We start from the raw sequence: 12,560 nt of genomic DNA, 5'->3' as shown, positions 1-12,560 counted from the left end.
ATTAACGACTCTCTTGGCCACTGATTCACTACGCATGTCCAACCGGCAAAGATCCTAGACTGACCTCTTGCATCGCTTGGATTCTCTACTGACGAGATTCGACCACGAAACAGCGAAACAGTAGAAGAAGCACAGGATGCGTCGAACCGAGCTATCCGACTTTACTACCATCGGGACGCGGGACTGCGAGTCCAGATCTATGGGTGACACCGACGGTTTGACAAATTAGGTGCCTTCCTTTCTGTCCAGTCAAAATATGATGATGTTATCATAAATTTAATAGCTTTAATAGTACTCTAGTGAAAGCTCTCGTCGCTGTTGCTGAATAACCAGCTTGTGCTGTATTAGCGCAGGTTTGATCTTGTTTCCTGGAGAACTGGTAACCCCACACTACGTCAGACTCAAGCCTCCTAACTTATTAGTTTATCACCTTCATTATCACCCTCTCAGTTGTTAGCTTGGAGAACATACCTCAGGTATTAAACTCTGTTTTTCTCTGTCATTCACTATTACTTCACCAGATGCTGTATACTGGGCTACATTGTATTCCCCGATAAATCCCTGTCCCAGAACCTTCAGACTTCTCTGTAGTCCGTAAGGTACTCACCTCGGTAGGTTATCAATGCTTGATCAGACGGGGCTGTCATTGGCAAGCTTTACTGACTGTGGTTGCCGATCGGTTGAGGTCCTCCGTTTGTGGCGCTGCTGTGGATGGTGCAATGCATGAACGTTTGACTCGACACATTTGCGATTAGCCAATTGTACTGTCCGGATCGGAATGGAGGCAAAGTCTGTTGATTGATTCCTCGTTATTACCCATATTTGTTCCTGCCTGATATAGACACTATAGCAAGCCGTTACCTGTCATATGCATCAGATGAAGTCATATAAGTTAAGATGATAGTGCGGAGTAATCAAAATAATGCAGTGCGCATTGCTTGGGAGCCAGTCCAACCTAAGAGACCTTGTCGGCGGTTCCTCTCGACAAACAATTTAGGTATCAAAGTATCAAATTCGGGTTCCATTTTCTACTCCTTTGAGGCAGATGCGGCCCAATCGAGTGTGCTACCAAATGACCACACTGAGGATAGTAATGACGCTATATTCCTCCGTACTGCTGCTCTCAGACGATCGGGACCTTTTACGGTATCTACAGGGATCCAAGATGTGTGCCGATCATGACGTGATAGAGTTACAGATCCCAATGACTGTCCAAGTGAATACCTAGATCAAGACTGTACTGCTGTATAATGCCAATGACTGCAAAGTGACTTGCAGTATCTAGGCATGAAAAAGGACGACCTTTGGAAATTTTTTGCTCTCTTAGAATGATGGTGGGAGAATGACGAAGGACCTGTGTGTTCTTCACAACATGCCAAGAACGTTCACCTGTAAGTAGAAAGGGACTCAATGGACATCTGTCAAATGGGAAAGGTGTTGCTCAAGTGAAATAAGTACCTGGTGGGGTACTAGTTGGTAGGGAAGTACCCTATTAAGACAACTACCAAAGTACGTCCGTTGCCTATTTGATGAAGAGCCAAAGTACGATAAGAGATAAGCCAATCACTTCTCTGTACTGAAGAATGTGCCATTACTGTGTTAAACGGAGAAGTGCTTCCTTCCGTCTGATTGGATTCTTGGCACATCCTTTGCGTCAGAATGGGCGTTTATGGCTGATCGAGCCTACAAGAACAGAAAGCTTCAAAACAGGAGTTGAACCATTGCTGGCAGCTTTTCAGACGTCGCACAAAGGGTTAGGTAGTGATTATATCATGACCATCTCAGCTGGTCTCCTGAACTGTTTCGTTATCGACGTGTCCTGAAACTTTGCTTTGTACGGACAGATTATCATTGATCTTCCTTCGACTGTCTAAATTGTTCTCTACCTTCTTGGCGCTAAGACTCCCCTTCCTTCAGCTCCGTCTGGGCGATTCGCCGTCTCACACTGCCACATCCAACACGGCCACTGACCTGTAACTATCATGAGCTTTCCATCCCATCTCGTCTCATTCTCATCTTCAATATTCCACTGTCACTACAACTGTGTATAATACTATCACCGATCCCGCTTTCCCTCGCTGAAAATTCACTTTTTTCCCGAGCGACCGTCGCTCTTCCGAGCACCAGCCCCAACCTTAAATAATAGCCGGATCTTCTCATCTACGACATCACACCTTTCGGCGATCCGCCACCAAACATCCTTCACTCATCCTCTCCGCTGGGTGGCTCTGATTAATTAATTTTCCATTCCATGGCCATTTTTACGTCTCCTAAGTCGCTTCAGAATGTCAATGCCTTGGTTCCTCGGCAGTTCATGACTCAAATGCCATCGGGGCTCATGAATGCTGGGATGCTTCAGGATGGCGGCCATCCGAGCCATCCATCATTCTTCCACCTTGTCCTTCTGGTTTTCGAAGCTGTATTGGAGGTAGTTTGTGTCAGCTTGCCGGGTTACATAGTTGCCAAACAAGGCATGTTCGATGCAGAAGCTCAGAAGTTGGTCGCCAACCTTAACGTCATGCTGTTTACCCCATGTCTGAGTATGTAGCTTTTTGTTGTTGCCTCACGGTGGATGATATTAAAGTTAATATGGCGCAGTCTTCATCAAACTTGGTTCTCAACTGACGGCGGAGAAAATCACTGATCTTGCCATCATCCCTTTCATCTTCATCGTTCAGACCTTCGTCTCATATTCATGTGCTTGGGCTATATCGCGATGTTTCCGCTTCAAAAAACGACAGGCCAATTTTGTGGCGGCAATGGCTGTACGTATTCCAAAAATTCTTCACCACATTCCCTATCTAATCTTCTCTATTAACAGGTCTTCGGTAACTCAAACTCTCTACCTATTTCCCTTGTCATGTCGCTCTCGCAGACCCTAAAAGGCCTCCACTGGAGCAAAGTCCCTAATGACAACGATGACGAAGTGGCGGCCCGTGGAATCCTATACCTACTCATATTCCAGCAACTAGGTCAGCTCGTGCGCTGGAGTTGGGGCTATCGTGTTCTCCTTGCTCCGAAGGAACGATACCTGGAAGAGACAGTTAGGGAAGACGATGTGACCCAAATTGAGCAGGGGCAGGAACGCTACGTCGATAACCCGAATCAAACCGACCCGTATGAGCCACTTATCAGGACCCGAAGTTCTGATAGCATTAACCACGATGCAACGGGCTCTTCCGGTGACACAGATGAGTTCAGGTCCGGTGAACAGACCCCCGTGATAGCTCAGACGTATTCCTATACGAAGCTGCCGACTCATGGCCAAGTAAATATTGAATCAGACCACCACCCTTCCCTGATCGGGCCTCCTCCTAGCGGACCATTCCTCCCGCGCCAAAGTACTGGAGGCCACATCCTATTGTTTCCGAGCGTTGAGTTGTCGCATGAAGGTCACCATCACCAAAAGGGACCATTTACACGAGTCAAGGAGTATCTGGGGCAACGCCGTAGTCGTGTGACAAGCTGTATCGCAAGCGGGTGGGAGAAGAGCACAACCGCAGTGTACAGTCGACTTCCGAGCCGTATACAGAAGCCCGTGTCTGTTTGTGCTCGCGGTATCAAGACGTTCCTCCGTGGCCTATGGGACTTCATGAACCCTCCGCTGTGGGCCATGCTAGTGTCGATTATCGTGGCATCCGTGCCGTCCCTACAGCACTTGTTCTTCGACGAAGATACGTTCGTGAACAATTCGGTCACCCGAGCTATCAACCAGAATGCTCAAGTTGCTGTACCGTTGATTCTGGTCGTCCTAGGAGCCAATCTCGCACGAAACACTTTGTCCCAGGAAGCTCTCGAAGACATGCCGCATCCCAAGGAAGAGAATAAACTCATTATTGCCTCGCTCGTGGCACGCATGCTGCTCCCAACCTTGGTTATGGCACCCTTCCTTGCTCTGCTCGCTAAACACGTCCCTATCAGTATCTTGGGCGATCCGATCTTCATAATCGTCTGCTTCTTACTTACTGGAGCTCCGTCCGCTCTGCAACTGGCACAGATCTGCCAGATCAATAATGTATACGTCTCAGCCATGTCGAAGCTTCTGTTCCAGAGCTATGTTGTTTGGTAAGTTACTTGCATGCTCAAGCTCAAGGTTCAGACACTAACAGATCCTAGGATTCTCCCTTCCACTCTCATACTTGTGATGGGTGCGTTGGAGGTCGTTGAGTGGGCTTCCGCTTCTTCCTAAATGGGTTTTATGAATACGGTCCGTGTAGTTCTATGGGTTATTCTTACCGCGCGGTGTATGGTGTTGTGAATTGTTTATTTCCTTCTTTCGATGTCTTTCTTCTTATCAACGGTCAATGACAGTTCTGTCTGATTACGCAGAATGGGAAATGGACGGGCGTTATCAATACCGGATGGCAGGTATATTTCTTTGTAAACTTCATCAAAAGCTGGCTCTTTGCACCTCACATCTTTCTTTCATTTTTCAATAATTCTCTAACAAGTCTACCTTACTCGGCATAACTGTACACTTCTCTTTGTTACAGAAGTTACAGAGAGTTGCATGTCCAATTTCATCACCCTTGACATTCATTACCCTGCCAACCCATGAACTTCATGGCACGATAAGGCAATGAAGCAACTTTCCTTAAAGCGGAGAGATTCTTTGATGGAGTAGAATGCGATGCAAACGCAGAACCAGAAACAGGCCCTGACGGCGAAGCCTTGAAACATTAGGGTTTCATTCAAGCCATGGAGAAAGCCATCTAACCATTCCCTGATCCCTTCTACGGACGGGGGGTGGTCCATTTATTGTACTCTAGTAAGGGTTATAAGCATACTTGGGAATTGATTCCATCAGCGGCTCACTCCGCTGTGTCGCATTGCGAACGTGAAGGTTTCCCCTAGATTCATGTACTCTATGAAGCCATACACTGCTGCTCATCAAAGAAACCACCTTCTACTGTGAGTATGTTGTTATCTTCATGGAGAAAAATAAGACATGGACCAATGTATGTTTTTTTGGCAGCTGCATCTCCAGTCCAATATAAAGCGCTCATTGACAAACACCGTACTGTGGCACGATGGCAGAAGTCAGGGGTTTCAATGACCCTAACGCGAAAGTCAGCTGTTCACCAAGCGAGCAGACCACAACTCATAGATCCTAATCTTGGAACAATGGCTGACCGCTCGCGGATACAAGAACATTTAGACCGATCAGACGGTGCACTGGCGTCAGGAACCTATGTTCAACTTGTCAATGCTTTGGACCATGTAGGCCACAAAGTGCAATCTGCCTCGGTGATGGCATTGACGTTTCGATAGCCTGGTTACTGTCTCCCTTATATTTAAAATGCCGATGCGCCCGCCATGGTCGGCAACTCTTTATGTTGGTATATCCAATTGCCAAGCCAAATGTCCGGTTCAACGACCACTCTGTTCCGTACAGGCAGGGGGATGACACGTCCGAAGCCTTGTGGTTCGAGGACGGATACCAAGGAATGCGTTGGTTACTTGACTGGAGCTCGTTACCTGGTGTTTGTAAAAGCCGGTTACGCACTCATTGCTGGCAATGCCACTCATCAGAGCATAAGTCCAGCCGTTCCTAGTCACACCGAAATGAAACAGCGATGAGTGATCCACTATTCGAATGGCGAGGAGAGCGCGCTTGTCCTGATATCCAGTGCTCTGGATAGTAAATAAGCTGGGGACACGCGGTACCCTTCTTCCAGCCAACTGCAGTGACCGGGCGGCTCAAATTAAGATCACGTTACTCGACAATGGTTATGGCCACGGGTTGAAGTAGGCTACTGGACCAAATGAATGTCGGGTTAGGGGGAATCTTGGCTTTTAATGTGGAGTGTAACTTACCACAACTAGATTTGGCGTGAAGGGTACTCCGTATGACTAGGTCAGAGGGCCTGCAGCACACACCGTTGGGTCAAGTGAGAATAATGTTTACAGTAGTATCTGGATTGTTGTGATTGGAGTCGCGATCGCGCCATAATAAGGAAAACGTGATTCTGGCTTGGCCGCCTTGCATGCGAGGCATTCTTTGGGCCACAAACGTATATAATCCCCTTGTTTCCCCCTCACTCAGTCTTTTCTTCCGATGACAACCACTTGTTCTTACCACGCCAGATGTTCCCAAGCAGCTCAGTCATTTGCTATGGCTTTTCGTACAGAAGCAACCCCATGCGACAATTCTCAGTATGACTATGGATGAATATTGAACAGCCGGATTGTTTTAAGACCGCTCACGTAACCAGCTGATGCGGGGGCCAATGCTTATTTCCTCCCCACTGGGAGCTGATTCAGGAGTCCCAGAGCAACGAACCCCAATGCGCCAGTCAGAACCATTCGGTAATACTGCTATGCTTATCAGTATCTGCATTGCAGATCATTGGAAGCATCGGAGATAGCGGGCAGCTAGGTTATCTCTTTATTGACGTTGTTCTTATCTGACGCCTGCTGAAGGTTAATGGTACCTGCTTTGGCTGAACAAGAACAGAGTTGTACAACAGGCTAGGCCAATGTATAATCGTCTCCTGCAGGCCAGTGGCTGGCGTTGCAGATGCTGTTCATTTGCTTATCGGAAGGCAAGTCCAGACGATGATCTCCTGGAGGGTTGTCCTTTTGTATCCATCGTCGCGAGGTACCTGGAAAGGGAATGTAGTCACCTGAGGCCGCAGTCTTTTTTTGCCTGATAAGCGACTTTGGGCGGATTTTTTGCCACTCCTTTTTCCCTCTTCCCAGCCAGATTCCATCACTTATCTCTCTTTTCGCCTTCATATTATTTATCAATCTGTCGCATCTATCCATTTTTTGCGTTCCAGTGGTCGGTCTGCTCAAGCAATCTAGATCTTCAGTCTAGTATTTTCTCTAAAAGTGGTTCCCACCAGGAGAATCCACTCTGCGGATTGTGGAATCATCATAATTCCCGACCGCTTCCACAGATCAAACCGTGTCTCTTCCTGTTGGCGGCTCCCCACTAGACCGCTGCTATTATTCTCTTTCTTCTCAGCTCTTCTCTGGCCTTCTTCGTCTATCCGGCCAGTGATTCGCAAGTGTCTACTAATCTGCTCTGCTTGCATTCCGACGTTACTTGAACCTCAGAGTGTTCCCTTCTATAGACCTTCGAACCAATCGCTCCAAACAAGAGTGTCGCCGGCCTCCTGTCTGTATGTGACGGCGCTACAACTTTCTATTGGTCATCTTATCACAATTCTGTCTTTTCGAGAGCTGGGGTTCTCGACGGCCTCCCTGGACTGTCGGACATGCCCTCCTTCGCCGACCCGCGCGGCGGTTCTGGTCTGGAAACTGAAGGTAAGTGTCTGCCTTGCGTAACAATTTATTTTTTCAGCCCCGATAGACTTTTTTATTCTTGCTGTCAATGGGCTATCCCTTCGTAGTTGGTACTCAGTAGTACTTCTGGCTAGTCGAGGCTCAACAGTTCCCGAAATCACATGAGTGCCTGGCCTGTTCACGACTTTTACCCAAAGCAGCTTTTTATGAATTACCTCCCATGCATCTACCACCAATATTCCTTGCTCTGCCTGTACCTTTGATTAGGAAACATGATGGAATCTGACCAATTTTCAGAAGGGGTGAAGCCAATCTTGGGAACTGGCCTTAATATCTCTTCTTTTCAGAAGATTCTCACTGAAAATGGGCATGCGAGCACAGCACTTGCGGCGGCTGAAGGTAATCCTTCCAAGCAGCACCGCGCGCCAGTGGCCAAGAAGCCCATGACTCGCACCCCATTGCATCATACATCGCAGACACCTAGCGTCGTAGGTGAACCTCGCAGCCAGTGTGAGAAAGAGCAAGGCGCGAAGACCAGCGAAGAGAACTCTCACGATGGCCTGTTTCACCAAGTCTATGAGTGGCTTCAGCAAGAAAAAGTAAAACAAAAAAGCCGCCGGTCGAAGTTGAGAGGGACAGGCGAGGGTGTCGAAAGTGATGGCGATGACGATTACTACGATGGCATTGTGGATAAGACCGCCTCTCACGACTCCGAAAGTACATTTGCTCTCGACAAGCTCGAAAAAATCCTCGTTCGGTACGCCGCTTCCCGCATTGAGGGCTCCTCATCGGCCTATCCACTACGGGGACCGACCCGCAAGCGTTCCCGCATCAAGGGTCTGCGCAGAGGCTCTGCATCTGAGTCCGACCAGTATGATCTTGACACGGCAGTTCCCGCTGTTGATGCAGTACTGGACAATTCCAAGACGCTCGCATACACAGGCGGGACCGCCGAAGAAGACGATCGGCGATTGAAGGATAAGGAAGCTTGGCTGACGTTCAAGAGCGAGATTGTTCGCCTTGCCATTACGCTTCAAATCAAAGGTTGGCGAAAGTTTCCTCAGGAGCTGGCTGGCGAGATTGAGGTAATCAGATTGAGTGGCGCCTTGACCAACGCTGTGTATGTGGTCAATCCACCAAAATCCCTCCCTCCACCTAAAGGCGAAGATGGGTCTTATTCTCTTGTTCCCCGAAAAGCCCCGCCGTAAGTCTTCTGTCGCTTCTGCCTCACCTGGCGATAAATGCTAACATGATTCGTGTAGGAAGCTTCTATTGCGTATCTATGGTCCGCAGGTGGATCACTTGATCGACAGAGAGAATGAGCTGCAGATTCTTCGTCGCTTAGGCCGGAAGAACATAGGGCCCAAGGTACTGGGGACGTTCAACAACGGCCGGTTCGAGGAGTTTTTGGAAGCGCGTCCACTTACGCCCAAGGACTTGCGTGTTCCGGAGACCATGAAACAGATTGCGAAACGTATGCGCGAGCTGCACGAAGGGATCGAACTGCTTGAAGAGGAGAGAGAAGGCGGCCCGATGGTCTTCAAAAACTGGGACAAGTGGGTTGATCGCTGCGAGCAAGTCATCAACTGGCTGGACATGGAAATTCAGTCTGACCACAACGAGGCCAAGGCAGCTTCGGAACCCTGGCGCCGTCGCGGATTTGTTTGTGGTGTCCCATGGCCTATCTTCAGAAAGGCCGTCGAAAATTATCGGAAATGGCTTGTATCCAGCTGCGGAGGGATCAAGGAGATCAAGCGGCAGTTGGTTTTTGCGCACAACGATGTAAGCCATTCCTTTCGGCAAATTCATTGTCTTTTGATTGTCCATCCACTAACCTAGTCAGACTCAATATGGTAATCTTCTTCGAATGGAACCCGCCTCCGAATCGCCGCTTCTTTTACCTGAGAACAAGCACAAGCAGCTGGTAGTCATCGACTTTGAGTATGCTTCGGCAAACACCCCAGGGTTCGAGTTTGCGAACCATTTTGTGAGTGTAGACCGACAGCGTGAAAAAGGGCTCAACTGACTCACTGCAGAGCGAATGGTGTTATAACTATCACGATCCTGAGAGAGCCTGGGCGTGCAACAACCGACACTATCCAACACCCGAGCAGCAACGCATGTTCATCGCCTCATATCTGACCCATAGACCAGGAGTGCGAACGGCCGCTTCTCCGTCCATCACTCCCCTCATGCGAGGAAATTCGGCGACCATGGCCTCATTAGCGCCTCTGGACCTCGACTCGATGACCGAAGCAGACCTCCAGGGCCAGGTAGAGGCCGAGAAGTCGCATGAAGATAGCCTGGAGGCTGAGCTCCACTTCCTGATGAAGCAGACGAGACTATGGCGCGTGTTCAACTCTGCTCAGTGGGTTGCCTGGGGAATTGTACAGGCCAAGGTACCCGGTATGGAGGAGGGGATTGCGGCAGCCGCAGCGGCGAAAGCGTCTAATGGAAACGGTCACAGCAGTGAATCAAACGGGTCAGCAGTGGCAGCTGCTGAGCAACCAGCGCAGCCTGCAGTCGACGCGGACGTGGACGAGGGGGACGAGTTTGACTATCTTGCCTACGCGCAGGATCGGGCGATGTTCTTCTGGGCGGATCTACTTGCGCTGAATTTGGTCAGGGAGGATGAGCTCCCACCTCAGATGGTGGAGCATGTCAAATCTCGCATGATCGACTATTAGTCTGGGTAGAGGGCGTGGATTTTCTTCTCGCTAAATATGACGACTGATGACTGATGATACGAAGCTACATGGTTCTTCGGCGGTACTTTCACTTGACTTGTTCATGATTCGGTGTACATGTATCTATCTGTACATAGTGTTCTTTTGTGACGGCCAGCTTCTGTATCAATGGCGCTGTATCATCATCAATCTTGCTCGTAAACTATCATGCAGGCCATTCATGGCTAGCCTCTCCGACTCAACAATCTCTTCTGAGTCTCCTGCTTCGCCTTGTCCACCCACGCCTCATACGCCCCAGGCCCTTCCTTCTCCTTCATCCCCGCCACCCCCTTAATCATCTCCCCAATGAATCCTACAAAGTTCCAACGGCGCAGGGTATTCTCCCACGCCCACGCGCGCCTCTTCCTCGCCTCCCGCTCCAACAACTCCACATCCCCCGTCTCCCGAGCGCGGACCCTCAAATCCCTCACCACCGCCATAAGATTAAATCGCGTCTCCCCTTCAGGATACCGTGCAATACGCCGCTGCAAGACCTCAATCACCTTCTCAGGGAACGTCTCAGCATTGCACTCGCCATGACTAATCGGATACGGCTGCAACCCATCAAGCTCATACAGCACCCCGTTGACAGGCGTATACGCAATGAAATGGTAGACATCCGCCTCCTCATCCTGCGTCGTGCGCACCGTCTCGTCGACGAAGGGCGAGGCGCGCGCGAAGGCGTTGTGCGCGGTACGGATGGTCTCCGAGTTGGAGAGGGCCTCGCCGCGGAGGTCGGGCGGGAAGCCGGCCGTGAATTCCTTGAAGGAGCGGAGCTCGGGCCCGATGTTGATGGGGTAGGGGGTTGAGGCGGGGGAGTCCTGGTTTAGGATGACGGAGAGGATGGCCTGCGTGCCGCAGGCGTTTTGGATGGTTTGGGCGGCGAAGAAGAGGTTCTCGGGGAGGGAGGTGATGTAGGTGCCGTCGAGGGGTTGGGTGGTGTTTGTTGAGGGGGGTTCGCGGATCCATTTGAAGAGGAAGATGACGCCGTAGACGGGGCTGGTTGTACATCGTTAGTGGTTGTGTTGTCGATGGGAGGAGAGAATCTAAGGGCGTGGTTACCTGAGTGAGCGGATCGTGTCTGCGTCGAGGGAGATGAGTTCCTCGAATTGGACGTCTTTGACGCCGAGATTCTCGATCAGGGAGGTGAAGACGCCCTGGACACGTTAGGATGAGGTTTTATGTTGGGGGAGAAAGGGGTTGAACATACCTCATCCGACTCGATCGTGCTCCAGCCTCCGCCGTCGGCCATGTCAAGGAATCAGGAAAAATCTGGGGGACTGAATGGGGGAAGTAGATAATGATCTAAACAGCGGTCACTGCTTCAGAATGACCAGCGGATAAAATGGAGCTGTTTTGAAAATGGAGTGAAGATATGATAGGTAGTCGATTGTCACTTTTTGAGCTGCAATGATACTAACAGGTCCTACGTAAGGTAGCCCAAAGAGGTATGTTTGGCTGGGATGCAAACAAGCTCCATCCTCTCCTCGGCACTTGACTTGTTGCAGCACATGATCACAATGTAGTCATTGACATAATAGAAAGTCATCCACGAATGTAGCACAGGCAAGATATATTGTTTCTCAATGATTTGATATGCGTGGTCCTTCTAAACTTACAAGGATGATGCTCAAGCGCAGACGCCTATGTGAGTATCTCTTTACCATGTATGAGCATCTCTCATCACCTCTAAGAGGGCAGGACTATCGGCTCAAGCATCCCAGAGCTCAAGCACATTAACGTACTTCATTCATGGAGAAGCACCTTCTCACTTAGACTGCCCGCTTTCTGGTGAATCACGTGTCAATTCCCAGCTCCACAAAGGACCAGCCCAAAAGTCACCCAACGCCCATTACCAGATAACCCAGTATCAGTACCTGTTTGTAGAAATGCAAGAGTACAAAGCCGAAGCAAGAATAGAACAAGAGCAAGAAAAGGCACAAGAACAAGACCAAAACGGAGGGACTCCGATAGCGCCCTCCTCAACTCTAGCATCATCCGCCAAAGTACTTCGTAACCGAGTATATCAAACGCGAAACCTGAAACAACCAAAATCCAAATAAAATTAAGGCAACCACACCCCAATTGACCCACCTGATTATCTCCCTTGCCCCTCTACTGGTAACTAAGTGGTAAAAGTTGATATATCGTCATTGGCTGATACAAGGCTCCGAGGGAAGCTCTTGGCTTAGCATCAGAGTACAGGCCTTATCTACCGAATACGAGGATTCCCCATTCAGTAAAGGGTCGACCAGCCATTCAACCTTATCAGCCAGTAAGAAGCAGATAAAATGCTGAAGGTAATCGACTGGGGATGAGGGTCAAAGCAATGGGGACGGTTGGTATCTGATGCCAAATTTAGGTGGAGGCTGGAGCTAACATCTGTATGACTGAGAGTATGACATTATTGTAGGGTAATGAGTCAATCGAGTATTTCCAGTTAGGCTCGGGTTAAAATGCTCGGCTGATGAACAGGCTGAGAATACTCGTATGCTTTGGTATTTGATTAGAGCAGCGAATGGTGAGTTGTGGTTTCACTGTCGTCTGGTGAAGATAGCGTTTATATGGCGGTGTATCTAAAAA

The 12,560-nt window shown here is 49.3% G+C and overlaps 3 protein-coding genes across 3 annotated transcripts; 2 read left to right on the top strand and 1 right to left on the bottom strand.

Annotated features, from left to right (window-relative positions):
* The first annotated feature begins 1,726 nt into the window (after nt 1-1,726).
* AFUA_1G15940 (Auxin Efflux Carrier superfamily) lies at nt 1,727-4,677 on the top strand. The gene is made up of 4 exons (XM_747867.2): nt 1,727-2,540; nt 2,599-2,765; nt 2,822-4,065; nt 4,117-4,677. Exons 1-4 carry the CDS (start codon nt 2,252-2,254, stop codon nt 4,187-4,189), a joined length of 1,773 nt encoding a protein of 590 aa, XP_752960.2. The 5' UTR covers nt 1,727-2,251; the 3' UTR covers nt 4,190-4,677.
* Nucleotides 4,678-4,781: 104 nt separating this feature from the next.
* On the top strand, nt 4,782-9,938 carry AFUA_1G15930 (uncharacterized protein; the record flags this gene model as incomplete). The annotated part of the gene is made up of 5 exons (XM_077803991.1): nt 4,782-7,272; nt 7,549-8,455; nt 8,514-9,033; nt 9,095-9,238; nt 9,288-9,938. Exons 1-5 carry the CDS (start codon nt 7,224-7,226, stop codon nt 9,936-9,938), a joined length of 2,271 nt encoding a protein of 756 aa, XP_077660159.1. The 5' UTR covers nt 4,782-7,223.
* Nucleotides 9,939-10,162: 224 nt separating this feature from the next.
* Nucleotides 10,163-12,515, bottom strand: AFUA_1G15920 (putative 26S proteasome-associated ubiquitin C-terminal hydrolase; the record flags this gene model as incomplete). The annotated part of the gene is made up of 3 exons (XM_747865.2): nt 11,188-12,515; nt 11,040-11,134; nt 10,163-10,976 (listed from the first exon to the last, which is right to left on the bottom strand). Exons 1-3 carry the CDS (start codon nt 11,227-11,229, stop codon nt 10,163-10,165), a joined length of 951 nt encoding a protein of 316 aa, XP_752958.1. The 5' UTR covers nt 11,230-12,515.
* Nucleotides 12,516-12,560: the final 45 nt, after the last annotated feature.

This window comes from Aspergillus fumigatus, chromosome 1 (assembly GCF_000002655.1).
Source record: "Aspergillus fumigatus Af293 chromosome 1, whole genome shotgun sequence".
NCBI lineage: Eukaryota > Fungi > Ascomycota > Eurotiomycetes > Eurotiales > Aspergillaceae > Aspergillus > Aspergillus fumigatus.
This window is presented reverse-complemented; position numbering and strand designations above follow the sequence as displayed.